This window comes from Phocoena sinus, chromosome 8 (genome assembly GCF_008692025.1).
Source record: "Phocoena sinus isolate mPhoSin1 chromosome 8, mPhoSin1.pri, whole genome shotgun sequence".
Lineage (NCBI taxonomy): Eukaryota > Metazoa > Chordata > Mammalia > Artiodactyla > Phocoenidae > Phocoena > Phocoena sinus.
In genome coordinates, this window is record NC_045770.1 from 15,219,709 (window position 1) to 15,247,291 (window position 27,583).

At 58.8% G+C, this 27,583-nt stretch overlaps 3 protein-coding genes across 20 annotated transcripts in view; 1 reads left to right on the plus strand and 2 right to left on the minus strand.

Annotated features, from left to right (window-relative positions):
• PCSK7 (proprotein convertase subtilisin/kexin type 7) overlaps window positions 1-2,535 on the plus strand; it is a 24,302-nt gene extending 21,767 nt beyond the window's left edge. Inside the window, exons 15-17 of one of the 2 annotated variants that reach the window (XM_032639620.1) lie at window positions 487-580; window positions 796-913; window positions 1,181-2,535. In XM_032639620.1, the coding sequence (XP_032495511.1) occupies window positions 487-580; window positions 796-913; window positions 1,181-1,543 (575 nt within the window). In that variant the 3' untranslated portion in view covers window positions 1,544-2,535. Of the gene's footprint in view, window positions 1-486; window positions 581-795; window positions 914-1,180 lie in introns of those variants that run through there. The other variant, XM_032639621.1, reaches the window with a different exon arrangement.
• On the minus strand, window positions 151-8,379 carry TAGLN (transgelin). Of its 17 annotated transcripts, XM_032639632.1 has the most exons (7): window positions 8,222-8,276; window positions 7,290-7,392; window positions 6,809-6,934; window positions 4,371-4,577; window positions 4,089-4,266; window positions 3,731-3,833; window positions 2,453-3,390 (listed from the first exon to the last, which is right to left on the minus strand). In XM_032639632.1, exons 4-7 carry the CDS (start codon window positions 4,548-4,550, stop codon window positions 3,246-3,248), a joined length of 606 nt encoding a protein of 201 aa, XP_032495523.1. In that variant the 5' UTR covers window positions 4,551-4,577; window positions 6,809-6,934; window positions 7,290-7,392; window positions 8,222-8,276; the 3' UTR covers window positions 2,453-3,245. The 17 variants fall into 17 exon arrangements, 14 of the variants coding, with proteins under 14 accessions (XP_032495523.1, XP_032495524.1, XP_032495521.1 ...); XR_004351050.1 differs by lacking the exons at window positions 6,809-6,934; window positions 7,290-7,392 and having other exon boundaries at window positions 151-2,897; window positions 3,196-3,390; window positions 8,222-8,306; XR_004351048.1 differs by lacking the exons at window positions 6,809-6,934; window positions 7,290-7,392 and having other exon boundaries at window positions 203-2,897; window positions 3,144-3,390; window positions 8,222-8,306.
• Window positions 8,380-10,189: 1,810 nt separating this feature from the next.
• On the minus strand, window positions 10,190-27,169 carry SIDT2 (SID1 transmembrane family member 2). Its single transcript, XM_032639638.1, is given in 29 exon segments — window positions 10,190-11,663; window positions 11,737-11,850; window positions 13,269-13,379; window positions 14,010-14,115; window positions 14,377-14,423; window positions 14,597-14,673; window positions 14,906-15,014; window positions 15,217-15,353; window positions 15,823-15,940; window positions 17,354-17,477; window positions 17,622-17,695; window positions 18,248-18,314; window positions 18,423-18,496; window positions 18,795-18,833; window positions 18,835-18,879; window positions 18,881-18,918; window positions 19,723-19,785; window positions 19,978-20,058; window positions 20,203-20,274; window positions 21,318-21,370; window positions 21,718-21,811; window positions 22,741-22,806; window positions 23,004-23,103; window positions 23,918-24,001; window positions 24,110-24,211; window positions 24,627-24,672; window positions 24,761-24,925; window positions 25,237-25,358; window positions 26,967-27,169. Coding segments are annotated over 29 exon segments (2,574 nt in total). The 5' UTR covers window positions 27,150-27,169; the 3' UTR covers window positions 10,190-11,600.
• Window positions 27,170-27,583: the final 414 nt, after the last annotated feature.

Genomic DNA, 27,583 nt, shown 5'->3' on the forward strand with positions numbered 1-27,583 from the left:
GCAGGTAAGGGCAGGACTAATTTTCACCGTTTTTTTTTTTTTTAAAACTGAGGCCCACCCAGAGGTTTGAAGTGACCTGTGTGAGGTCACACAGTATCTCAGTGAGGACTGGAAATTGAACCCAACCCTCCCAACTTCCAGCCAAGTTAGGTGTTCATCACCAGACTGGTGGTTTTCAAACCTTCCTTTAATTTAGCTGGACTTTTTTTTTTTTCCTTCCCAAGAAAAATCCCAGCTGAAACCCCAAAATATGTATGAAAGAGGCAAAACTTCTCCACCTGGGAGTGCCACCTTTCACCTCCGCCTTTCGGGAAGGGCACCCCGAGAGGCACGTCTGCGTCTGGGGTCAGTGGGACACAGTTAGACAACTACTGTGGCCGCTCATGTGGTCTGAGTCCCTCTGGGTGGCGGGGTGGGCAGGGCCTCTGCTGTCTGTGTGGCCAACAGCGGGGCGTGGCTCACGGACCGCCCTGCTTGTGGCTCTAGGAGATGAGACGTCCCAGGCCGGCATCCTCCGGCAATGGCAGCTGACCCTATATGGCTCTGTGTGGAGTCCAGTAGACATCAGGGACAGACAAAGGTAGGTGTAGACACATGTGTCAGAGGGAGAGGGACTCACGGGATCAGGGAAAAGGCCACTTAAGGAGTGCCACCTCCCTGGGAACCCACAGCGTGGCCCTCCCCTGTTTGCTATGGGGCTTCCCTCTGTCTGGCTGTGAGGTGGGAGGATGGGCGAGGCAGGCGGTAGAGGAACCAAGCTGAGTAGGGCATCCTCGTCTCCTTTCTTCTCCACAGGTTACTAGAAAGTGCCATGAGTGGGAAATACCTGCATGATGGCTTCACGCTGCCCTGCCCTCCCGGGCTGAAAATCCCAGAGGAAGATGGTTATACCATCACCCCTAACACCCTCAAGGTACGAGGGCCAAAACCCAAGCTGCAGGCAGGCAGAAATGTCCTGAGGGATGTGGTCCTTGGTGGGAGACTCAAGGTGACTTGGGGAGTGAGGGGTTGGGAAGACCTAGGTCCCCACTCTACAGGCTAACTCTCCAGGGCATTCCTTGTGTGGGGGGAACAGGGGGAGTGGTTTGGGGTGGGAGAGGCAGCCCCTAGGAAGAGAGAGAGTTTCTGAGCCCATTGTTCTGGGAAACCACCCTTACACAGGTGTTTGACTTTCCCCCAGACCCTGGTGCTGATAGGCTGTTTCGCCGTCTTCTGGACCATTTACTACACGCTGGAAGTATACTTGAGCCAGAGGAATGTGGCCTCTCACCCAGTCTGTAGGAGTGGACCCCGCCACCGGCCCCAGCGCAGCCGAACAGCCAGGGAGGAGGGGACAGAACTGGAATCAGTGCCCCTTTGCAGCAGCCAGGATCCAGGTGGAGTGGGGATGGAGAGCGAGGGCCCTCCCACCACCTCCGGGCTCCACGCCTCAGACCTGCTGGATCAAGGGAACTGGAGCCTGTCCCAGAGCAGGAGTGCCCTGGACTGCCCTCAGCACCTGCCCCCAGACCTGCTGCAGGGGAAGGAGGCGCAGATTTGCTGACCTTGGGCCTGACAGCCAACATGGGAGAGGCTCTAACTTCCTAAGACTGGGGAAGCTTGGAAAGCTGCTCCGCAGTCCCGGGAGCTCTGGGGAGAAGGCAGCCCCGATGCTTCCACCTGGGACCAGAGGCCTAAAGAGCACCCTCTGGCTAAAGACCACACTCAGGGAGGGCAAGGGCCTTCAGAAGGTACAAGCGGAGCCAGATTACAGTCTCGCAACAGCCATGGAACCTTCCTCCAACCCAACGGGAGTTTTTGGTGAGAAGGTCTCGGACAAGGGATTGGGGCCCCTGCTGGGCAGGTCTCCATCCTTGTTTCTCCAGGGCAGGCCAGTGGTGTTGGGCACAGGGACCCTCACCCACACATGGCCAGAAGAGCATCTCAGCAGAAACATCACTGGGGTCACTTGGGAAGAGGGCTTAGGGGTGGAGGCTGGGAAGAGCCCCGGACACACCTGTCCTTTTAACGACCCAGGGGCCAGAAACAGCAGACTTTTCCTCTCTCCCCCTCACTTCCAGCCTAAGCCTTGGACCTTGGCATATGGGCATGGCAGTCAACCCTCAGCTTGGCACACATGCCCTGGAAGCAGCTGCCTCCATTAGCCCTGATCAGAAGCCAACCTTGAACACACCCCTGACCCCCTCGCCATCATGCCCACCCTTCATCCTGAAGGATCGGTACGACGCACCTGGCAGGGCTAGGGCACATCCTGGGGGAGTCTGTGGCAGGACTGGGACAGGTGTCGGATCAGGCACTGGCCCTGCAGCCCTGTGACCACCCGTCTTCCTCTGCAAAGTGCTCAGGGAAATGGCCGTGCCTGCCGGAGGCCAGCCATCTGCCTGGCAGGCTGCGACTCTTCCTCCCATTCTTGGCCTCCTTCCCTCTTCTGAGCTAGTTGGTCGATTTGAATTTTTTTTTTTTTTTTTTAACGCTTAAGATTTGGTTTTCTCTTTTCACAGCAACATTTTGTTGAATTTTTTCTGCACAGCTTTTCCAAAATAAAAACCTTCCTCACAGTTCTGCTCCTTCCCATCTCCTTTCTGCCGCCTCCCCAAAGCTAATCCAAGTCTCCAAGTTGCTGCTCGTTCCCTTCAGTCCCGAGATTCACTCTCCTCTCCCAGCCCCTGAAATCCTGGAACTCGAGGGGTCCTTCAGAGGATGGCAGCCAGGAACACACGTAAACCCGAGCTGCCGGCCTGTTCCCTGCTCAGATTTCCTGTAACCGAAACGGAAGTGACTGGGGCAAATCAGACGCTCCCAGCCAGGCCTGAGAAAAGATTGATGTATTTTTTTTTTTTTTCCTTTTGAATTTCAACCCTCAAAATATTCCAGCAAAAAAATCGGGGGCGGTTGGCCTGGGTCTCCTTCTATGAGCATCAGCTGCCCGGGAGGACAGTGGACTTGCCCACACCCAGGCCACTGCCAGCCCACGTCTCCCCTGCTCGGCCCGGGATGGAGAGACAGTGGAGCTGGCCGGGGAGGTGGGAGGTGGGCCAGGGGAGCAGTGCTTTGGGGTCAGAAGTTGGGCTGAGGCTGAGGGGTGCGGGCAAGCTGCCCAAGTGCAGTCACCTTTGCTCAGTGACGGAGCCTCGAAGCTTGGCCGGGGCTGAAGGAACTACACGGGTGTGGGTGAGGCTGGCGAGGCGGGAGGGCTGCGGCCAGCGAGCTGGGCGAGGGCGGGGCCGGGGGCTGGCCCTCCACCTCTAACTGATGATCTGCCGAGGTCGGCCGTAGCCTGTCATGCCAGCCTGGGAGGCCCCTCTGTTGCTGCCCATCTGTAGGCCGATGACATGCTTTCCCTCCTGCAGTTGGCTCTCTGTGAATTCCCTCTTATGCTCCTGGGCTTTCCTAGGAGAGGAGGAACCAGGTCAAAGACTTGCCAGGACTGTGTGTTTTCCACCCATCTTTGGTTTCCTGTGTTACTTCCTAGGCCGATCCCATTCCCTCCCCATTTCACCACTCGTTTCCTTATCTAGCTTGCCCCACAGCACAGGCTATGGAGACTGGCTGAGACAGGAGGGTAGAAAGGGAGGAGTCAAGACGTATTAGGGACCCATTTCCCCCCATCCTAGACTTTCAGTTCATACCTTCCTGGCTATCTGCTTCCCCAAATCACTGTACTAAAGGGTTAGCCCGTCTCCTGCAGAGACCCAAGCTCAGGGTGCAGGGAAACCCTGGTGGCGCATACTTCATAAACCAGTTGGGATCTCCATGGTAGTGTCCATCATTCTTGGTCACTGCCAAGCTGCCCAGGGCCATCAGGGTCCTCTGCACCGCTGCCAGGTCTTTGCCTGTGAGAAGAAAGAGGGGAGGGGAAATGATCTTCAGGACTGTGTAAACAGGACTCCAAGGCAGAGCCTGCCCACACCTCTCAGAAAATTGGCCAACCCGGGGCAGAGTTGGTCCTAAAATCGAAAGAGGCACAGTAGATCCCAGGGTATCCCACTCCTGCCATGCAGAGGCATCATCACGGCAGTTCTGATCATCCCTCGTCCCTGCCTCACCCTCCTGTCCCCCACCTGCCTCCAGCCCTCTTCTCTCTGTACCTTCAAAGAGGTCCACAGTCTGGAACATGTCCGTCTTGGTGACACCATAGTCCTCAGCTGCCTTCAGGAACTGAGCCACCTGTTCCATCTGCTTGAAGACCATGGACGGCGGGTGCTCAGGCACCTTCACCGGCTTGGAGCCATCCGGATACAGGCTGTTGACCAGCTTGCTCAGAATCTGCCGGGTGTAGAAAGGAGCTTGGCACTCGGTTTGGGGGTTCTGCCCCACAACTCCGGCAGGATGGCATGGACCCAGCCCCCCCTGCCCCGGGTGCCACTCACCACGCCATTCTTCAGCCAGACCTGGAAGCCCACACACCCACGGTCCGGGCGCCCCACGTCGGGGCCGCACTGCGCTATGATCCACTCCACCAGCCGCTCCTCTAGCTCCTCGTCGTACTTCTTCTCGATTTTGGATTGCACTTCACGGCTCATGCCGTAGGAAGGACCCTTGTTGGCCATGTTAGCGGGGAGCTAAAGCAGCACAAGCTGGAGGAGGGAGAGGCTCAGAGAACAGCTCTGCTGTCCCTGGTGCCAGGCAGGTCTTCCAGCTCTGTGTTGGGCAAACACCCTAGCCGGTTATCTACCTCCCCTTGCTTCCTGGTTTTGTTTCCATGGCACTGCTCACCTGGGCCAGCTCGTCCCCTCAGTCCACGGAGCCTCTCTGAACTTGGAGGCCAGATCTTTGGCAGTCTAGAGCAGGAGTTAGTAAACTTTTTTGGTAAATAACCAGACAGTCATTTTACTGACGGTCATATTTTAGGCTTTGCAGGCCATAAGGTCCCTGCCACTGTAGCACCAAAGCAGCTTTAGGCAGTGTGTAAACAAGTGAGCATGGCTCTGTTCCAATAAAACTTTATTTACACGAACAGACGGCAGGCTGTACTTAGCCCATGGGTTTGATAACCCCTGGTCTAGAGCATTCTTTCTTTGCCAAGATTGACCATGGAGGCACTGCAGAGGCCTTTCGGAAGAGGTCACATTGCCCCTCAAAAGAAAGCCAGCAGATGTCTTTGCCCAGTGAGGCGGTTTGGCGGCTCTGCCCGAAGTTATGGAGGTATCTCCAGCTCTCACTTCTCCCAGAAGTGGGAACTCCAGCACTCAGGCTCTCTACCGGCTCAGCTCAGCCTCCGGCCTGCAGCTACAGAGGCCAAAGCTTACCCACCCCTGGAAAGGGCTAGGAAACCAGCAAAGGCCAAGAGCTTTGGGCCAAGAAGCTGCACTTCCCCGGGGAGCCAGATGAGAGAGGGCTGCGAGCTGGCATACCCACCGGCTGGCCCTCGTGCCCTCAGGCTCTCACCACGGTGGGAGCCTGAGTAACCAGGAAGCCAGAGTTCTCCAGGGACGTGAGCCAAGAATCTGCCAACCAGAGCATGGGAAGCCCTCCCCGTCCAGACCAGCAGCAGCTACTGCCTTAGGGCCTGGGGCTGGCCTCGCTCAGGAGAGCCCTACAAAGGGAGGGGAGGCTGCCGGAGCGGGTCCAGGCAGGCAGGCAGGCCGCTGGGCAGACCGGCATGTGGCCGGCCAGGAGGAACCTGACCTGCCTCAGGTATCAGCCTGCGGTGGTGCCAGAGTTCACCCTTCGAAGAGGAACCGAACGAGGCCAAACCTTCCCCTGGCCCTCAGAGAGGTCGGAGGTTGGGAGGAGAGAATGGTCTGCGGATGGAGGTAGTCAGCGCATTTCCTCAACTCCCTGTCTTATCAGAGCTGAGTCCCTCTCCCCACCCACCCCCATGGGAGGCAGTGAACATCATCGCTTCACATGGGCCCAGCTCAGCCGCCAAACTGCACTTGCCCGGCCCTTCTTTCCCTACAACCGACAACTCCTCTGAGCTCGAATGCCCCGTCTCTGCGGTGAGGATAGTGTTATCTACCCCAGAGGGCTGGGAACATTCCATGAGGCCCTGTCTGTGGCTACCGAACACACTGCCTGCCCCTCAGCAGAGCTCCTCAGAATGTCAGTCCTTTGTCCCCAGAGCTGGTCTCCTGGTAGCGACCTGGGAAAGCCAGCCCCTGACCAAATGGTGAAAAACAGTAAGTGTTCTTCCGGCTGCAGCCTCCACCCCTGTTCAAAATCATTCCCTGAGGGGACAAGGAAATTTGAGAGGAAGAACAGAAGAAGGGGGCTTCCCTGGTGGCACAGTGGTTGAGAGTCGGCCTGCCGATGCAGGGGACATGGGTTCGTGCCCTGGTCCGGGAAGATTCCACAGGCCACGGAGCGGCTAGGCCCGTGAGCCATGGCAGCTGAGCCTGCGCGTCCGGAGCCTGTGCTCCGCAACGGGAGAGGCCACGACAGTGAGAGGCCCGCGTACCGCAAAAAAAAAAAAAAAAAAAAAAGAAGAAGGGCTCCTCTAAATTCCAGCCACTGGGCAACTCACTTCTCTCTGAGTCTGTTTCCTTATTTGTAAAGTGACGGCCAAAGAATTCAAAGGCCAAGTCCCTCCCTTCCCCACCCCGCTGTGTGTCTCATCCCTGCTTCCCAACCTCCCGAGGACTCCTGGGTGAAGAACTGTGGTCAAAATACACAAGCAGCTGGGACCAGGCCATCCTTCGTCTTGGCCTCCCACCCTCCCTCCTCATCTCAGCCTTCACCGTCCCATCCCAGGCAGGCAAGGTGCATCCCTGTGGTCCGGGCACCACCACCCTCCCCACCTTCCATGCTCAGACCTTCTTGCCTTCCCCTCCCCACCTCCCCTCCCATCTGCCTTCCCCTCCCAGACCTCGCGCTGGGCCGTGAGGAACAGGGTGCCAGCCGTGTGTCCCCCACCCCTAGCTTCCGGTCTCAGGAGATTCAGGACAGTCAAGGTGTCAAGGCTCACAGTGACAAGTACACAAAGTTGCGGCCCCTAGATCCAGAGACAACATTTGGGTTTTGATCAGAACAAAGAAGGGGGATGAAAGGCACCCCCGCCTCCCTCCTGGTAGAGTCTGAAAGTGGAGGGTTCCATGAATCCCTCAAAGTCCTCTGACAAAGCCCTCCCCAGGCCCACCTTGGAGCTGCTGGGGAGGGGAGGGGTAAGGAGAGGGTGAGGGCGAGGGCGGCAGGGCGGCCCACCCAGGGGCCTTTCTAGGCAAAGCCTCCTGGGACAGGATGGACAGGGCAGCCTGAGGCTCTGCTTTGACCCTCCTAGCCTGCGGCTCCATCAGCCTCCCCTCCCCTGAGAAAAATACAAGTCCAACTGCAAAGCTGGCACCTCCTACCAGCAGGAACCCAGAAAAACTGGCAGAACCAGGGGTCTCTGCAGGACTGCTGTGCCCCTCTCTTCAGAATAAGACACAGCACGTAGGATGAGCACACGTGGACCTGAGAAGGCAGGAGGGGTGGCTCATCTGAATTCTGGGGACAGAGGAGACCTTTCCGACTCACTGCTGCCCTTTGAAGAGCCACCACTGAGGGGAAGCAGCCAGACCCTTGGGGAAGGCCCTGCCTGGCCCTGCCCGCACCACCCAGGCTATCATTCCAAAGCTCCTGGCGGTGCTCAGCCCCACTCCTCTGCCCGGGGGTGGGGTGGGGGCGCCCACTCAGAGTATGGAGGGAGCTGTGTGCCTGGAAAGGCAGCTCTCTCACTGGCCCTGCACCCTGCCACCCCAGCCTGTTCCAGAAGACGAGTCTTGTGGTCCTGCCCACTGCCGCAGTGGCTACCCAGGGGCTCTCTGATGCTGCTCAGGACCTGGGGACCCACCCGTGGGACACTGCTCTCCAGCCCTGGTGTACCACGCGCCTCTTCACCTCCTCGGACATCCTCCCAGGTAGATAGCAGACTACAAGACCTGGGTCTAAACCAGCACCACCTGGAGCCTATCACACCCCCGTGGGTGTGACTATGGCTGAAAATGGGGAGCCTCCCTCACCCCAGTTCCCAGGTTTCCACCATCAATCCCTCTGCACCAACCAAGTCTCCCTGGGCATTTCAGTGAGCCCAAGGCTGCCCAGTCTAAGAGATACGGGACTCCGGCAACCCCATCCCACCCATCAAGCTAGGGCCAGCTCAGCAGGTGGAGATTAGGAATGCGTGCTGGAAGAGGGTGGGGCTGCCCCAGGCAGGGCACCCGAGGCCTTGCCAGCGATACACCCACCGCTACTGCCAAGCCCCAGCCCAACTCCCCTCCATCCCTGGGACAGATGTACTTACAGGCGTTCCTTGGTGCTCGCAGGAAGGAGTGAGCTCTGTCTGGACTTGGAGAGACAGGACGGGACGCTGGCTGGGTGAGGGGTTTAAAGGGCTGCCACCGCGGTGATGTCAGCCTCCCCGCTGCTGGCTCACCCCGGTCCCCTCCCTGCTAGAGGAAACTGGCTCCTTCTCCACCCCCAGCCCCCCCAGTGACTCCACACAGGCTCCATATTTGGGGAAAGACACCAAGTTGGAGCAGTCTACCGGGGGCTGCCCGAGACATTCTCTGCGTGCTTTGGAGATGGAGCGGGCGGGGGCGGGGCCGCGCTGCCGGCGGGTAACAGCCGGGAAAAGCCTTTTATGGACAGGACCATGAAGGCTTTCCCTGCTGTCTGGACTTACGGCTGCTCCTTCAACACTGTTTCCTGCCTCCGAGTTTGAGGGGAGGGGGAAATTCAAGAGGGGGCCGTCCAGGGAAAGAGGCTAGGGGCCCCCCTCCCTGAGGTTTGTGGGGGACTAAGCAGCCACGCTCTCCTCCAGGGGCTTTTGGCTCCAGTGGGAGACAGGAACTCACCTTTACTGAGGACGGGCTACATACCGGGCACTTTGCACATCCGCTCGTTTCATACTCACAGCTGCATCATGACAGCGAAATTACTATCCCATTTTACAACTGAGGAAACAAGGGCTTGGAGTGCATCTTACCCAAGGTCCCGTGGTAAGTCTTGAGTGGCAGAACCTGGGTATCCCTGCCGACCACCCCGCCCCCTGCTCAGGTTGAGAGTTTACAGTTGGGGTGGGTCTTGAGTTCCACGCTTTAGCTGGGGGTGGGATTTGAGGTTCAGCAACAGCTCAGTTGACCCTGGCCCCATCCAGGGGGTCTCTAGGGCCTGAGACACCAACACTGGGGTAGGAGGTTCGGAGGCTGCTATCATCCCTCCCTCCCTTTTAAACAGTCCCTACCCCCCTGGAAAACAGACTGGACCCCATCACCCAGGAAGGAGACCTGCTCAAATCTTGCTTCGGGGGTGGGTGGTGGGGTACCGGGAACGGATAGGAAGTGAAGGAAGGTGAGAGGCCTCCAGTGGGGTCTCTGGCCTGCCCTGCTGTGGCAACCACCCCATCCTAGGGCAGCCTGGCAGGTAAGGGCTAACAACTCTCCACCACACACCCGGCACCACCAGGAGAGGGACGGCCGGGCCAGGCAGTCTAGGGAGGGTCTGCCCACCACAGCCAGCTCCCGACGCCAGAGCCCTAGTGGCGCGAAGAGCTATATTGCCCCCTAGTTGGCATCTGCGGGGAAGAGCATGGAGAGGAGCTGGGGATCGGCTAGAGAGGAGCCCAGACCTCCGGTTGTGTCCTGAATTCACCAGCTTCCCCGCTACCCGCCCACTCCCACCCCCACCCGCTCCCCGTCTTGTCCTCCTTAGCCTGCGGAAATCTAAATCAACCTTCCAGGGTCATTTCAAATCTCCTTCCTCTTGGAGCCTGCATGTCATCCACATGCCCACTCTCCCACCATCCATCACCATCTGGTGTTTCCAGAGTACCACCTGTCCATTAAAGCAGGTCAGGGAGTACTGCCTGTGCCTGCGGCCTGCAGCCCGCCGAGCTGGGAGAGGCTCAGATCAGAAGTGAAGCTCGTCTGACTGGTGGGTGGGGACCAGGTGGGCGGGGGCTGCTGCCATTTGCCAGGTAAGGGGAGACTCTCGGAGGTGAGATGGCACAGCTAAGGCTTTTTCACTACGCTATCCTCTTCACCCTCATGGCACCTGGCATGGAGCAGGCCCCTGGTAAATGTTGACTGAATTGATTGCCGTTGCTCAAAGAGAGAAAAAAACGTGAGGGCATCGAGGGACTGCTATTCCTGATGGGACTGGGGCTTGGAAGAGAAAGGTAGACCAGAAGACCTGGGAAATGGGGGCGCCCTGCCCCACCCATCATTCTCAACATCTTCACCCAGAAAGAGGGAGCAAAGATGGGCCCAAGAACTGCATCTGGTTGTTTCTTTAATTGAATGCAGACTCATTCATAGAAAACAGAAATGCAACCATAGCATGGAAACAGACATTAAACGGAGCTCTGAAAAAAGATCCAGACCCTCCCTCCTCCTCTCCCCAGCCCAAAGGAGAGCTATAAAAACAAACTGAGGAGAATAAAACACATTCCCATCCCCAAGGCAGAGGCCCGACCTGACCTCCCCCGACCTTGGCATCTAGAACAGACCAGGTAGGGCGAAGAGGATCCAAGGCGCAGAGCAGCCAGGGGAACCAGAGCTGGGGCAACTCAGTGTAAACTCCAAGATTTCATATGTGTGCATGTGTGCGACTGACACAGAACTTGGCTGAAGACTGGACGGAAACTTAGGAGCCAGCCCTGGGTCCTAGAGTGAGGCTGAACCAGGGACATAGAGGGGAATGTCATGTCCCTTCCCTGAGCCCCTTTCCAAGATAGGCACTGGGGCTCCCGTGGCCGTGGAGGAGGCCGGCCGGGCTGGGCTCTTTGTACCTCCACTCCTTCGTCTCTGGACATTCTTGGGCAGGGTCAATGGCACTGAAAGGCCCCCAACTGGGGCTTGGCAGGACTAAGGGCCTGGAAAGAAAAAGGAAGGGAAGGAAAGTGAGTTGCTTTTTCCCTCCAATCCTGGTGCCAACATCAGTCTGGGAGCTGACGGGATACGAAAGTGATCTCTGAATTCAGTCCTTCGATCAAAGGTGGTTCTGACAATGTGGGCTGACGCTCGTTGCTAAAGAGCCAGCCCTGAGCACAGGTCAGAGGGTAGGAGGCAGCACTGCCTGGGACCCTCGCAGCCCTTAGCACCAAAAGCCCAGCACCAGCTGGCCGGTCCCCCAAAATCCGACAGCCCCATCCATCCTGGCTGAGCTGAGTGGGCAGTGATGGCAGCCAGGTGCAGACCCAGGAGTAGTGGAGAGAACCCTGGTGCAGGACAGAGAATCAGGCCCCAGACCAGGGCCCTGGAGTGGAAGCTCGGGGAAGAAGAAAGGGCTTTGGGTCCCAGGCCAGGGGGGAGGGGAAGGATGGGCAGAATGCAAGGCATGAGATGGGCAGGCAACACTTCCCTCCTTTCTTCTGCAGATGACAAACAGAGAGCTGACGGATGGGGACCTGTGGAGGGCCCCAATGCTGAGAAGAAAACAGCAATTTGGCCAACATCCAGGGTTTCAGGGGAGCAGGCCTCCTCCCCGGCAGAGGGCAGGAACAAGGCTCAAGGCCACCCTGTGACTGTCCCAGGCCAAGCCTGGGCTGGACCTCGCTGTCCCACGGCCACCTGGCACTGGGCAACAGGGCTGGGACTCACGCCCCTGGCACTTCGGAGGCTCTGGGCAGTGCGGCAGAGGAGCTAAGGGCCCAGTGAGAGAAGCAAGGGGCCCGGCTCCCACTAGAAGACGTAGATCTTGTCCCGCTGCACTGTGTCCAGGTCGTCGTCCAGTGTCAGCAACACCTGGAGGGCGGATGCGGAGTCAAGCCCAGGAAAGGAGGCCACCTCCGCCCCCTCTCCAGCCTCCCCGACATACCAGGAATGACCCAAACATGGCGATGGAGGAGAGGAAGTGCCAGATGTCGTGGTCATCAAAGAAGTCGAGGAGGATGCAGTCCCGGTTGTGCTCCCGTGACTCTGCAGGGGTTTTCTGGGGTGGAACAGGGAGAGCTGCCTGCTGACACCGCCCAGGGGAGGCTGGGCCAGACCAGCTCCCATCCCCTCCAGGCACTCTCCGTTCCCAGCCCCAGCCCTAGGCTGGAGAGACACCCTTATTTTTTTTTTTTTTTTTTTGCGGTACACCGGCCTCTCCCTGTTGTGGCCTCTCCCGTTGCGGAGCACAGGCTCCGGACGCGCAAGCTCAGCGGCCATGGCTCACGGGCCCAGCCGCTCTGCGGCATGTAGGATCCTCCCAGACCGGGCACGAACCCGTATCCCCTGCATCGGCAGGCGGACTCTCAACCGCTGCGCCACCAGGGAAGCCCATGGAGAGCACCCTTTTTCAGGCTCACCCCTTGCCCTCATCTCCCACATCTAAGAATTGGCCTTTAGTTGCAGATTGCTCCCTGAGAGTACTGGTCATGATTCCCTTGAAGGACTAGAAGGCCACCAAAGCCTCCTAACTCCGTTCCCTGCCTTGGACTCCGCCCCCGGCTCCAATCAGTCCTCCAGGGCTCCTCCCGGCTCACTTTCTCTCCAAAGCACTATTGTCAGCTCACACAGCCCCGCCCAAGGGTGGCAGTAGCCAGGACCTGTGGGCCATGACCCGAGGCCCTCGAGGTCCGCCATTACCTCCCCAACCTCCGTCCAGCAAACACTGGCTGGACCTCACTCTGTGTCTGGGGGCCGTCTGTGCCATATGCTGAGACCACAGAGATGACCAAGAAAGCTCCGCAGTGCCCTCAAGGAGCTCACGGTCTTTACCCGGCTCCCAAGCGAATGCAGTCACTGACCCCTAAGCTGCCTCTGCCTCGTTACTCAAGTCATGGCACCTCTGGGCCACAGGGCCCTTCCCCATCAGCCAGGGTCTCTAAAGGCCAAGAGCAAGCCCTGCCTCCTCTAAGCAGCTTTCCTGGACCTCCTAACTCACAGAAGCCTTTCTGTCCTCTGCCCTCCTACACATCCCCTACCTGTCTAGTCTATTACCCTTCATCTCATGTACCATATTGTAAAGAAAAGCCAGGAACTGACAGTCTCTCTCTTTCTGGGACTAGATTATAAGTGCTTCAAAGGCAGAGACGCTGCCAGACTTCGTTCTGATCACAGCAGGTGCCCTACGAGGCAGAGGGAAGAGCCTGACACCTCTGGCTTCACACCCCAGCTGTGCCACCACTGGTTGTGTGACCTTGGGCAGGTCACTGGGTCTGTCTGAGCCTCAACTGCCTCATAAGTAAAATGGGGATACTTCCACGCCGGCATGGTGAACGGTAGGAGGACGAAATGAGAAAGCAGCTGTGAAAAGCACGGGCGATGCTCACAAACAATTTTTGAAAAGAGAACTGGCCGTTTTTGGGCTCACGACGAGCCTGTGGGCGACTCCCGTAGCCTCTTGGCAGGAGGACCACTCACCTGCCAGGTGCTGAGCCCCTGGAAGAAGAAGAAGAGTGCAAAGCCCCAGACCACCGAGGTGCAGATGATACAGAGCAGGGGAATGAGCTTGATCCTCTCCCCGCTCCGGAGCTGGGGGGAAGATGGGGAAGAGCAGCCTGAGGGCCCTGCCCCACTTCCCGGCCTGCCCTTGAAGCGCCGCCCCAGGCTTTCAGGATGCATGCTTTAGGAAGCCTTCCCGGATCCATCCCATCACCCTACACAGCTCAACTTGTCCCTACACTAGCAGCCTGGTGTCCTCACCCCTGAGGTCCACCCTGGCTGGGCCTCCATCCATGTGCCCAGAACCCTGTGCTGGGGGGTGTATGGCCTGGGGGCTCCTCTCACGTTGGATGGCACGAGGGGCCCTTGGGAAGCACCTAGCCCTCGGAGGCCCAAGCCCAACACAGACTCAGCAAGCCCCACCTCCTCAACCCCTTCTCCGCAGAACGGGGCTCTTGCCAGCTGTGGCCTCAAGTGCTACCAGTTTCTACGGGCCATACTTAGAATACAGAAGGGGCTCAGGAAACGGGTCTGAGGATATAGCTGGCTCCGGGGAGTACGTGCAAGAGACTAGCCTCTCCCCTCCTCAAGACTCAGTAGCCTGGAGAGATGGACAGAGAAATTCTCACTCCCTCTTGGTGCTGCCCCAGGGAGGCTGTGCCCATCTCCCTCCCCACAAGGCAGAGCAGCTGGCTGAGGGGCTCAGCCATCCCCGCTCACCTTCATAATGATGTAGAAGGCAAAGTAAAGAAGCAGGTTGCAGATGCCAATGGCCAACAAGTAGGAGGCAAAATCATTGGGACGCATGATGAGCCCATAGGCAGCCCTGGCAGGAGGGAGGAAGAGCTGGTGAAGCAGGGGAGGAGCAAGGAAAGGGCTCTCCCTCCCCACCAACCCATGTTTTATGAGGATGTGGGGCTGGGTTCAGAGGCCCACAGAAGATTCTAGAACCCCAGGGGCCCACACCTCTCTCTCCAGCCCCCATGTCTCATGCCCAAATTTGTCCATGTTCCCCACGGAAGCCCATGGCTGGCCAAGCACCGAGCTGCCCACCCAGCCTGGCTACACAGATGACGGCCGGACTCACAGTGACCAGTTGATAATGTTGCCCATAACCAGCAGCACCATGCGGTCCTGGAGGGAAGCAGAGACAGGGGAACTGAGAGACGGGGAGAGAAGTGGCGGGAGGCCCGTCAGAGGGTCCCCCACCCCGCCCTGGGCTCTCAGCTGCGCTCCGAGTGCCCCCAGTGGAGGGAAGAGGAAGAGTGGAGATAGAGGAGGAGGGGCCCGGGGAGCTGGGCAGGTACCACGTAGAGGGGCCCGCTGCACTGCCGGATGCAGTCCGTGTAGAGCACGTGGAGAATGCGACGGCAGATCCCCGAGTCTATAAGAAGGGAAGGTGCTGAAAGGCACGGGCACCCTTTTGTCCCGGCCCCTGGTCTGTGCTAGCTGAGAGGACCCAGGGCCTCTCGGGGGCACAGCTGTGCCAAGGCCTCATTGAATTCCGTACCCAGTGACTTCCCTGGGCCCCCTGTGAGAGGGCAGAACCCAAAAGTCTCCCGTGAGAACAGGTCCCCGAGGCCACCAACCCCAGCAGGCCCCAGGCGAGCGCTCACCCAGCTTCCAGCGGCCCATGTAATAGAGCTGTGTGCTGAGGAGCAGGGTGGCAATGATGTGAATGACCGAGAAGATGACCCAGAATGCTGTGTTCCCTTTGCCGAAGACCTGTTGGGGCCACCAAAGGCAGGGCTGAGGAGAAAGCTGCTCTCCCGGCCCGCCCTTCCTCTGGGAGAGCCGGCTCTAAGCCCACCAGGCTGGGAGGGCACTTTAGGGAAGGAGCAGGGCTCTCTCCTGCAGGGGTTGGACGGGGGTGTGTGCACACGTGTGCACCTTTCCTACGGGTGAGCAGAGCAGGCCGGGGCCTCACCACGCCCAGCACAGAGAAGAAAATGACGATGGCCAAGCAGGCATAGGCACTGTAGGCACTGGCGTTGATGTCTGGGTGCCGCTTCTGGTACAGCTTCAGCATGCAGAGCCCCGCGATCATGTACATGAATGACGTGTCTAGGTGGAGGGACGTGGACGTGAGCTACGGAAACATCTGCGGAGCCCGGGCACGGAAGCCCGGTCCCCACACCTCGTCACAGCCACTGAGCAAAGCTGGAACTGCAGCTCCTTAACTGTCCCTGCCACGCCCCACTGCCGCCCCACTGGCTGTCACCCACAGTCTGACTTCCCCTGACGACAAGGACAACTTAGTCCGAGCCCTCTGAGATCGGGGACCGCATCTGAATTCTCTGTTTTCTCAGTGCGTGCACGTGCCTTCCATAGGAGAGGCTTGAGAGATGCATGAAATAGCATCCAGACGCTTATTTTCTACAAGCTAGGATGCGTGTTCACACAGGTCCTCCAGCCCTGGAGTCGCCTACATGGCTGTATCTTGGGGATCCCAATCCCTGCGGGTGAATGGGGATGGCAGACTGAGGCAGATGCCTGTTGAGGTTCAGCCGGGGAAGAGGGAGGCCCCGCTCACCAAACTGGAAATTGGTATAGTTGGGGCAGACGTGATAGCAAGCGCTAAGTAGCCCCTCCATCATCAGGGCCGTGCCCATGGCATAGAAGAGGCCAAAGTGTTTGGGGATCCCACATTCCTGTTGCGGAGAGAGAAGGGAAGGGAGAGATGAGGTAAGGCGGGAAGGGAGGAAGGAAGGGGCCCTAAAGAGGGAGATCATGAGAAAGGAGTGGGATGGGGGGTAGAGTGGGTATTTAGCAAGGGCAGGGCTGGGCAGGGCAGGGCTGGGCAGGGCAGGGCAGGGCAGGGCTGGGCAGGGTTGGGCAGGGCAGGGCTGGGCAGGGCAGGGCAGGGCAGGGCTGGGCAGGGCAGGGCAGGGCAGGGCTGGGCTGGGCTGGGCTGGGCTGGGCTGGGCTGGGCAGGGCAGGGCAGGGCAGGGCTGGGCTGGGCTGGGCAGGGCTGGGCTGGGCTGGGCTGGGCTGGGCAGGGCAGGGCAGGGCAGGGCTGGGCTGGGCTGGGCTGGGCTGGGCTGGGCTGGGCTGGGCAGGGCAGGGCAGGGCAGGGCAGGGCTGGGCAGGGCTGGGCAGGGCTGGGCTGGGCTGGGCTGGGCTGGGCAGGGCAGGGCAGGGCTGGGCTGGGCTGGGCAGGGCTGGGCAGGGCTGGGCAGGGCAGGGCAGGGCAGGGCTGGGCTGGGCTGGGCTGGGCTGGGCTGGGCTGGGCTGGGCAGGGCAGGGCAGGCAGGGCTGGGCTGGGCTGGGCTGGGCTGGGCTGGGCTGGGCTGGGCAGGGCAGGGCAGGGCAGGGCAGGGCTGGGCAGGGCTGGGCAGGGCTGGGCTGGGCTGGGCTGGGCTGGGCAGGGCAGGGCAGGGCTGGGCTGGGCTGGGCAGGGCTGGGCAGGGCTGGGCAGGGCAGGGCAGGGCTGGGCTGGGCTGGGCTGGGCTGGGCTGGGCTGGGCAGGGCAGGGCAGGGCAGGGCAGGGCTGGGCAGGGCTGGGCAGGGCTGGGCTGGGCTGGGCTGGGCAGGGCAGGGCAGGGCAGGGCAGGGCTGGGCTGGGCTGGGCTGGGTTGGGCTGGGCTGGGCAGGGCAGGGCAGGGCTGGGCAGGGCTGGGCAGGGCTGGGCTGGGCTGAGCAGGGTTGGGCAGGGCAGGGCTGGGCAGGGCTGGGCAGGGCTGGGCAGGGCTGGGCTGGGCAGGGCTGGGCAGGGCAGGGCTGGGCAGGGCAGGGCAGGGCTGGGCAGGGCTGGGCAGGGCTGGGCAGGGCAGGGCTGGGCAGTACTGGGCTGGGCAGGGCAGGGCAGGGTTGGGCAGGGCAGGGCAGGGCTGGGCAGGGCTGGGCTGGGCAGGGCAGGGCAGGGCAGGGCAGGGCTGGGCAGGGCAGGGCTGGACAGGGCAGGGCTGGGCAGGGCAGGGCTGGACAGGGCTGGGCAGGGCAGGGCTGGGCTGTGCAGGGCTGTGCAGGGCTGTGCAGGGCTGTGCAGGGCTGTGCAGGGCTGGGCAGGGCCCCGCCTGCTAGGAAGGGTCTGAGGCGTCAGCGGGCAGGCGAGCGCTCCTCACCAGGGCGTAGAGGTCGTTGCGCAGCAGGGCCCGGTTGTGGTTGATCTCCCGCTGCAGAATGACCAGCAGGAAGAGCAGCCCCAGCAGGATGTACCCCAGGTTGCTGAGGATGTTGTTGAAAGCGCTGGAAGGGGCGACAGCGGGCACGTTGCCTTGGCCTCATGCCCTGGCCACTTCCCCACCCGGGGCGGGCATTTGCAGAGCCCCTGCCCCTGCCCTGGTTCACCGTACGACGGGAAAAGGGGCCTCCTCCCAAGTGGATCCCCACCTGAGGTTGCCTAGAGGGTGGGCGCAGAGGAAGTTGTAGTAGCAGATGTCCTGGTTCCCTGTGACATTCACCACCTGCAGCGGGAGCAGGGAGGGGGCGCTGCTAAAGTGCCCCAGTCCACAGCCTGCGCCACCACCAGTCCTGTTCTGCAACGGGTGGGAGGTGCCGCCACACCAGCACATGTGCGCACGCGACACCAGCAAGCCCCACTTTTGGTAAGTCACTGCCCCCCTCGCTAGGTGTGGCTGAAAACCCTGAGGCATGACCATGACGGAGGTTCTTGCCCCACAGTACAGAGAAGAGGGAAGGGAAACCGAGACTTACAAAGTCCCAGCACTTTTGTTTCATAAATCCCCATGACCTGGGGGAGGTGCCACCATTGCTGGCATGCTGCCCCCATTTTTCAGATGAACCGACTGAGGCTCAGGGAGGTTGAGTGACTTGCTCAAGGCCACCCAGATGGTAAGGCAGAGTTGGGATGGGAACCTGGGACCCATGACCTAGGACCTGTGCTGGCTCCAAAGCCGCAGGCTGGAAGGCTCTGCACTGGGGCATTGTCCCAGCCTGTGGCAGCTCCTCGAGGGCATTTAGCATGGGCCCTGGGGAGCCGGCCCCTGCCCGCTCACCGTCTGGTAGGTGATCACCAGCTGCACCACAGGAAGTGCATAGAAGACAGCAATGGTGGCAATGTTCCTGAGGAGTGGGAGGGTGGCGGTGAGGTGGCAGCACCGAGGAAGAACCCGAGAACCCACCGCACTGTCCTGCCAATGACAGGAAGGCCGGCCTGCTCCACCCACTCACCAGAAGTAGATCTGGTACTTTTTCCGCAGGACGCGTTTGTCCTTGCGTGCCAGGTCAGCCACGCAGAGGTATTGCTGGGGAGAAGCTGGAGTGAGCCCCCTGCCCCACTGCCCCAGAGAAGCCCCTCTCGCCCAGGTTAGAGGAGGACATGGGGGGGCTTCTCTCCCACAGGCCAGAATTCCAGCGGGCCGGGTTTCTGGGCAGTCCAGAGGGCTGGGAGCCGAGTCAATTTCCCCTGGAATCTGTGCCACCCCAGCCAAGCTCCTTCCCTTTGCTTTCATAACATGCCACCCAGTGGGGAGATACACTGGGGCTGAACACACAATCTCCCTTCATTGGGAGCCCGTGACCAGGGCCAACCCACGTGGGGACACACCTTGGTGCGATGACATTCTTGTCTGAATCGATGTCTGGCCAATGTGTCATAGTCGTCCTCCTCCACAGAGCTCATGGAGTCCCAGTCGTGGCCGGGTGCCCACAGGATCAAGGGAATGGTCTGGGGCAGAAAGGGGAGAAGGGTAACCTAGTGGGCACAGGACCCAAGGTCTGTCCCCACCCACCTGGGACAATTGTCACAATTACTAGGCAGTGGGAAGAGGCAAACTGTGGGCTCAGAGCGGGGTTAGAGGTGGGCTCAGGCCTGGGGAGGATGTATCGGGTGCTCCTAAGTCCTTGAGGGCAATAAGGGTGGACTCTGCGAAGAGGCCACCAAACAGGGACCGCTCCAGCCCTGCCGCCTCACTGAGCTAGGCTTCCAGGCCAGGACACCGAGCAGACCCCGGGCCCCAGACACGAGCAGCAGGACTGAATTTGGCAGAAGTCACGCTGATTAGAAGATGCCCAGCTGTGTGGGTTCTGAGAAGACACTGCCTTGGCCCCCACTGGGTAAAGACCCAGTGGGCCCTGGGGTGCAGGCAAGGGTAAGAGGCTGCCTCCTCTCTAATCCTTTATCCTGTTCTTTTCTTGTGCCTTCGGAAGCTTCCTCCTGTAACCTTGCTGACCAAAGGCCCCTGGGGCCAGGACATGACACCCCGGCCCATGAGCCCCAGAAGGCCAGAGAGTGAGGTGCTGGGAAACACAACAGCCAACCAGAATATCTGGCCTGGGGGATGCCAGCTTGCCAGCATCAGGGGCCAGTGCCTGCCTATCTCAAAAGACACACGAGCTATTGGCATTAGATGGGCATTAGATGGGGAAGCCATGCACAAAGCATCTTTCTGGTCCTAGAGCCTTCTGGCTCCAGTCAACCGCCCTGGCAGGAGCTGATTGGTAGAGCAGCACTCGCCCTCCCCACATCTACCCATGGCAATGCACAGCTGCCGCATCTGGCCAAAGGGGAGGCGTCGCTTGAACTGGTCGTGCCCTTCAAAGGAAAGGGAAAGTTACCGGGGAAGTGGGACCAAGGAGGAAGGGATGAAGGAGGAGAGGGGTGGGGAGACAGCAAGCCCTTCCCTGGTTCCAGCGTCTGGCAGAAGAGGCAACCTCCCACCGTCACGGTTCATGCAGCCAGCACCAGCCCTGCACCGCACAGCTCTGCCCCGCCTGGCCCACTCACCCTGGTAATTGTAGGAGAGGTCCCCAGGGCCCGCGCTGCCAACCAGACCGTCCGTGGATCCAGTGGAGCCGGAACCATTCTCTGTAGGGAATAGTAATGGTGAGGCAGGCAGAAGAGACCTCAGGGCAGGGGACTCTGGACCCGTCTCCAGGGGGCGCCGAGGAGGCCACCCTGGAGGTGGTGACGGGCGAGTGGGCAAGCATGAGCTCAAGTGCGGACGCGTACCAAAGGAGCCGTAGTTGTAGCCCTCGTACGGGGAGCTGCCAGGGAAGGAATCGGCCAGGACCCGAGGGTGACCTGCAACAAGAAGTCAGGGACCCCCTTACATTACCTTCCTCACCTGCAGGGTGCTACCGGGCTAAATGAGAATAAATGTACTAGGAAATCTCTTGCACATATTACAGTAGTTTAGTATTTAGCATACTGATTAATATTCAAAGCCCTTTGTTACCATGAAAAATTAATATCATAGAGTATATTGTGGCTATTAAAGTATGTATGTAATACACTTTAAAGGTTTTTTCAACAGAAATGTTAAAACAAATTTGCAATGCTTAATTATTCTGTTTCTAAAAATTCAATAAACTATAATTTATGAGTCATAAAAAAAAGAAAAAGAAAGAAAGAAGTCAAGGATCCCTTAGCCTTGGAAGCAGAGAGAGGCTGCAAGCCAGGGAGAAGGGGGAAGGAAGAATCCAAAGAGAGACACAGAGGGGCCATGGCGGCAGCAAGGAATAAGCACCTATACCAGCAGACACCTATCCCACCACCACCACCTGCCCCATTAGAAACTCTCAGCCCCCTCTTTCCTCCCTAGAAAGACAGCAAAGTCAAGGAATTGACCATCTAAGTTACCAGCAGCAAGGACAGACCAGCATCGGCCTGCACGGGTCCCACCCAGACACCCCTCTACTTCCCCTCCCCCTCCCCACTCTGGACTCCAGCTCCTCCGCCCACAGCACCTGGAGCTTACCAAGGAGAGAAGCTGAGAAAGAAGGTCCCAAGCAGGAGGGAGGATAGAGAGAGAGGGGTAGAAGAAGGGGAAAGAGAACGAAAGGTTAATAATCCCAGAGACGGTGAGTCGCATTCTCTGAAGCGGCAGACAGCGTACCTAGACTCAGACACTGAATGAATCAAGTGACAGTCTTTAAGACGGGCACGTTAGGGACCAAGAGGCACACTGCCCCAGCCCCATTTCCACCTACAGTGTTACTCCCTGTCTGAACATCCAGAAGCCCTCAGTGGGACCTTCTTCCTCCAACCCCCAAGGGAACCATCCACCACTATCCCCACCAAACCACAAAGCAAACAGCCCACCGACCCAGACCCTCTGGAGGTACCGCTTTCTGGGCAGGCTCGGTCCACGGCCACCAGAAGGCTCTTCTTCCTCTGCCTGCAGGGACGGAATCCAGAGACAAACCAGAAGGGCAGCCGGAGGATCCCTCCTATGCTGGGCTGGCCTGCCTTCCACCCTCTCCACCCCATAACCCTGTCCTCCATCCATGATCCCAGGGGTCCTCCCCAGCTGGGAAGCAATGCGGGGTCTCCCTGCTTGGGAAGAAGGTTGAGGGGCGGGGTTGGTTTCCAGAGCAGAGGCCCAGGGACCTCAGACCCTCACAGGGACCTGCATTCCTATGCCTCGTGGATGGAGATTATCCAGGGCCACACAGATCCTGCCAGGCCATTTCCCCATGCCTGACCTACCCCAGAGCAGGGGAGGGCCCAGCGGTCCCACTTTACCTCCAGTTCTCCCAGCAGGCCAGGAGCACGGTAAGCAGGTAGAAGGAGAGAAATATGCCCAGGCAAAAGAGCATACCGCCAACGTAGGCCTCGGCTGTGGGCAGGGAAGTGGGAAGGAAAATACACCAGTACTTCCCAAGCCTGCCCATCACAGCACGCAGGGCCCAGGCTCGTCTCTCTCCACGTCTCCCCGCAGGTGGAATGACCCAGCCAGTGCCAACAATATGCCAAACTCTACATAATTCCTGGCTCTGCTCACACGGCTCCCTCTGCTAGAACTTCCTCCCCGACTTCTTTCTCCAAGACCCCTCCTTGACTTAACCTTCAAAACACAGCTGAGGAGCTGTGTCCTCTAGGAGGCTTTCTCTGCCCTGACCTCCCACAGTGACTGTCCTGGGTTCCTCACAGCCTTCGGCACCCTGCATAGCAACAGGCTCTAGACAGGGGCACCCTCAGGACCACAGCTAGAGCACAGCACCAAGCACACAGAAGGGACTCAAAACAAATGTGCTGAATAAGGAATCCATGTAGGAGAGGCAGCTTCTTTCCCCTTCCGTCACAATCCTTTATTTTTATCTTATACTTTCCAGTTTACAAAGGGCTCTATTCAATCACTCAGTAAACATTTATCGAGCATGACTAAGGGGCCTGGAACTTTCCTACTAATTTTGTGCTAAGCCGACTTAGTGAGACTAATAGAGACTAACAGATTCTATTACTCCTGTTACAGAGATGGGGAAACTGAGGCTCAATGAGATTACACTGCCCACAGTGGCAGAGACAGACCTAGAACTCAGTCCCTCAATCTCTTTACTCATGGATGCTCCAAAGCACATTACTCACCCTCCTGCCGCCCCCCCCCACCCCCCGTCATGAAGCCCTCCAAGACCACTCCTCCTTCCTACCCTGTCAGCCTGCTCGAGTAGGTCCTCCTCACCCTTCCCATTCAGAGAACACTCCCTACCCCAGGCCTGAAAGAAGAGCCAGTGGCCAGGCCATCCCCACTCAGCCACCCACACTCACACGTGACTGCTCGAGAGACCAACACTGACAGGGTCTTCTGGCGGTGCCCCTGATCGACCGGTTCATCTGGAAGTAAAATGGCAAAATGGCAAACCAGCGCCTGCCTGGAGCTTGGCTAGAGTTGGTGGGACCAGGCCTGGGAGAGTCTGGAGCCAGAAACCCACATCCCATCAGATCCATCAATCAGCCACACAGGCTCTTTTACCTCCCAGGAAGTGTCCAAGCCCTCCCACCCCTGGCCAAGCCCAGGGCACAAAATGTACCTTCTATAAAGGGGTAGAAAGGCAGGGAGCCTCCACAGGCTTGGTCTTCAGTTTTCACCACCACTACCACGTAAAAGCTGTTGCTGGGGAAGTCTTTGCGCTGCAGGATGAGGACGGTGATAATGGCAATGATGGTGACGATGAGGAGGATGGTAAGGATAGTGATGACGAAGATGACTGCCATCATCACAGCACCGTCATCATTTGTCATCGCCATCACCATCCTTTTCTGAATACCTAACCCTGTCTGGCCTGAATACATAGTGTCAGGCCAGACACTATGCTAAACTCTTTGCTCATATATTATTTTATTGAATCCTCACAAAGATCCTTATGAGTAAGTACTATCATTATCCCTGTTGGACGTTAGCTTAGGGTCACACTGCCAGTAAGTGGTAGAGCCAGGATCATCTGACTCCAGAGCCCATACCCTGCACTAACACTACTGCCAGGTGAGCAAATGAGGGTATGCCCCATCATCATGGAACCCATGGGTGCCCTATTATAGCCTGGGCATCAGTCAGGAGAAAAAGTGGAGGGGCCGTGGTGCCTCCGTCAGCTGCACAAGTAGATGTCGTGAGCTGAACACATGTCTCTCCCTCCCTGCCCCCAGTGCAGGCTTCAGCCTTTGCCAAGGGCAGCCCTCATCACCAGCCAGGGCCCTTTCCTCTCCCAGCTGTGGTGATGAAGTGTACAGAGCAGCCATAAAGGGTACTCTGCTCTTTCCTGTCCCCAAAGGCAACTGGGATTGTGATTCAATGCTTGCATATATCAGGGGACCCAAAGTCTCAGGGACTGGACGGCCAAGACTCAGTCCTGTGGGTAGGGTAGGAATGGGGCAGGGGAAAAGAAGAGAGGGTTAGGAAAGCTAATCACCTGGCCACATCCCCCATCGGGCCATGCCCATTTCCTACCTGCACGGTGATGGCTGCCTTCTTGGTCATAGTCTGGTACATGCCAATGAAGGCTACGTTGTTGTCTAGGTCATAGACAGGGCACTACAGAGGGAGGAGGGGACAGACAGATGGGCAGGGTCCTGGGCCCTGTCCCCTCTCTTCAGCAGCCCTGCTATCCACTGGTGGAGAGTAAAAGGGCAGGTTACTTACCAGGACATCCTGGATGGAGATGACTGAGCAGGGGAAGGCCTTGTTGGAGGTCACCTTGACAATGACTGAGTCCACTCCTTCCGGGAACTCATACTTGAAGTACTGAGGGCATAGGGAGGGCGGGGAGAGCCCCATCCCATGAGGATGCTCTCTTTGCCCCTCTAGAAGGGAAGAGTGTGAATCCTCCCAGGGTTGGGCAGTGGAGGCTCTCTGGGAAGAAAGGCCTTGCCCACAAGCAGGTCCATTTCCCATACACCACTCCCCTCAGCCTCAGCTGGGCACTCAGGACAGTGCCCAAGGGGCAAGTAGGAAAGATGGCAGCCAAACCCCATGTCTCTGCACTTCCTATACTGTGTGTTCCCCGCCACCTTAGGACAAGTGCTCCTGCTTCTAGAGAGTCCTCCACAGAGAGTACAACCAACCTGAAACTCCTGGCAAAGAGTGCTGACCACTCCCACCCCCAAGTTCAAGCTTCCCCATTTCTCCTCTGGAGGGACCGTTGACAGGGAGGTCTTACCTGGGGCTGCGCCGCCGTGGTATTAAAGCTGAACTGCTCTCCGGTCCTGTGGGGCAGAGAAGAGCCCCCCACCGTTACTCCCAGAGCTTGTGAAGGAGGTCAGTCCTGTGGCCCCCTCGCTCTCCCCTGCACACCTGAGCACGAAGTCATCCATTCGGCTGACGCGGAGCTGGTACGTGGTGTTGACTGGTGACAGAGTGGACACATCCACGTAGAAGAACTGGACCTCGGACTCATTCTTGGTGGGGGGCTGACACAGCGTTCGTTCCACCTTTTGGTAGAGGTACTTGCGCTGAAACCTATGGCCCGAGGCAGAGATGAGACATGACTGCGGTTCCATGACAGCCAGCATGCCACTCCAGGGGAGCAGAGCCCCAATTCCTCCGCTCTGGTCCCACTACCTCCCTACCCCACCTCCACTAGGCTGACAAGCTCCAGGTCAGCTGGCTGGGCCCTTGTGCCGTTGACCAGCCTCCTGGCTTGGGGAATGGGGAGGAGAAACAGAGGGGCACCCAGGTGGTCGGGGGCCCTGGACAAGGCCCTGAGTGAGGCTCTGGGCAAGGCCTGGCCTGGGCCTACCCCCCCTCCCTGGTCCCCGGGTCCCACTCACATCCCTCGCAGGATCAGGGGCACCTGGAAGGACACCACCGCCTCCTTCTGGCGGACCACAAACAGCAAAGGAGCCCCCTTCTGCTTGTTCAGGACATTCACGGACACTCTCACGCCCTCTGTCTGAAAGATGACACAGAAATGTCCCTAAGTCAAGCCCGTGGTGACTCTAATTCTGCCACGGGAACACATGGCTCCAGAGACTGTGAGCTCTGCCCTCCCTCAAGCAGACGGCTTTGTGCTTTCCCCATCCAGGTCGAGCTGGGGAGCTACTTATGCCCCTTCATCTGCCAGAGCAGCCCCCAGACTCCAGGAGGGACTTAGGGGAGAGGATGGGAAACACAATGGAGACCTCAGGTATCCCCAGCATACCCCATTGCTATAAAAGTTCACGGATGCACATGCCTGCACACACGTGCATGTACACACATGCGCACACACAGGGACACGGGAGAGCAAGAAGTGCTCCCCAACCTTCTTCCTTGTGAGCCAGGAAGTTCCTATTCTACAACTCATCTGGCAGCCAGAGGCCACGGGGAGGTGGGGGAACAGGGATCGTTGAAAGCCAAGAAGGCCAAGTTCTATCCTTAGCTCTGACCAAGGGATAGGGCTGTGGAAAAGTCACTTCACATCTCTGAGCCTCAACATCCCCCACTATAAAATGGAGACACTCCCACCATTGGCACTATGGAGGAAAGTATATAGGACAGTCGGAGCTTAAAGAAAAAAATAAAATAAATCCTGGAATTGCTTGTTATTGGGCTGCTGAAACCCAAGCCCTTAGGGCAGCACCTCCCAGACGGATAGAGGCCACCGTTCTCAGGGTAACCCCACATATGGGGGCAAAAAGAGAAAGGACTCTAAGTTGGATGAGATCAAACTTCAGAGAACCAGGCACTGAAGGCAGATCCTGGCCTGCCATCAAAACCCAATCCCTCCCCATTCTGAAAAAAAAAAAAAAATCAGATTCCCATTCTGAACTCCACCACTTCTTAGTAAATCCAGTCCTGGTGAGAGCTGAGCAGGAGACCGTGAGCCAGGCTGCAAGAGTGCTCCAAATCTCAGCCCTGCCTGGGGTCTAGGCTTCCCAGACCTAGCTGTGCCCATGTTCAACTCACAGCTGGGGAGAAATGAAAGAGAAATCAGGGTGAGGAAGCTTCTCCATGGTAGGCAAACTCCTTCTCCCCTCCCACCCAACCTGGGGTTGGCTGTATCTCCACCACCTTCAACTTACAAGGCCAGCTGTCTTTCCAAGGGAAGGAAGAGGGCTGGGAAGTTCCCAGCAGTTACAGCAGCCTGGGAAGTCCTGCATTCATTTCCCTGGGGAGTCTCAGTTATAACTCCCTGGAGGCAGAGCCTTTCAGTTTGGGCCTGTCTCATCCCCCTGGGGTTTTCTGGGCCAAGCCCAGTAGCAAGCCTGCTTCCTTGCTCCCAGACCCCACAGCACTGTCAGACTCTGGGTGCTGGGTAGGGAGCAGGCCAGTCCTGCTCAGACTACAGCTGGTAGAAAGGAAGGGATCAAAGAGAAGATGGGAAAGAGGCAACTTCAGAAACTGTCCACTGGTAGCTTCAGAACAAACATCCCTGGCAAAGGAAGAAGGGCTGGCAAGAGGGTCCAGCGTGGTTCTGGGAAACCCAGTGGGGCGGCTGTTCTTGGGGACTGACAGCATCGCGGAACCCTGGTCCGCTAGCCCACGCACCACCAGCCCCGAGCCCAGCCCCTTCCCTCACCCGGTTGCGGGTCACAGTATGGTTGAAGGTGTAGATGTTGACCAGCTCGCTGTTGACCTCATCCACGTAGGTGCGCTCAAACTCGGCGTCTTTCTGCGAGACGTTCTTAGGCCCCAGAACCCCCAGATGGCTCTCGACCGAGGCCACCAAGAGTGCAAAGAAGGGCAAGCCCAGAGCGAACATGGCCCCGGCCGGGCGGCAGTGGCGGCAGCAGCGGCGGCGGCGACGATAAGCGACAAGTCACCTCCGGGGCGGGTTGCGGCTCTAGCCGCAGCTTCCAGCATCTCACCAGGACCAGAACTTTAACCTCGGCCTGAGATTAGGAAACGGTCCCTCCCCTGGAGCCGCAGACGCGCTCTCAGCGGCCAGGGAGGGGATGGGGCGGCTGGGAGGGGGTGGGGAGGGGTTGGGGTACGGGCCACAGGAAGGGGCCCCAGCTCGCGAGGGGCCGAGCACTGCTGGGAGACCCGGCGGGCGCCCGCCAGGGCCGTGACAGCCCGGAGGCGGCTAGTTGCTGGGAGCCTGGAGACGCCGGGAAAGGGGAGCGAGGGAGGGAGGGAGGGAGGGCGGAAGGGAGCGGAAGCCGGCGGCGGGGTCGGCCGCGAAAGGAGGAGAGT

Coding starts and splice junctions, on each gene's coding strand:
- TAGLN (XM_032639623.1), bottom strand. CDS start 4,550: ATGGCCAACAAGGGTCCTTCCTACGGCATGAGCCGTGAAGTGCAATCC. Junction 4,267..4,370: donor TCTGGCTGAAGAATGGCGTG/GTGAGTGGCACC, acceptor TACACCCGGCAG/ATTCTGAGCAAGCTGGTCAA.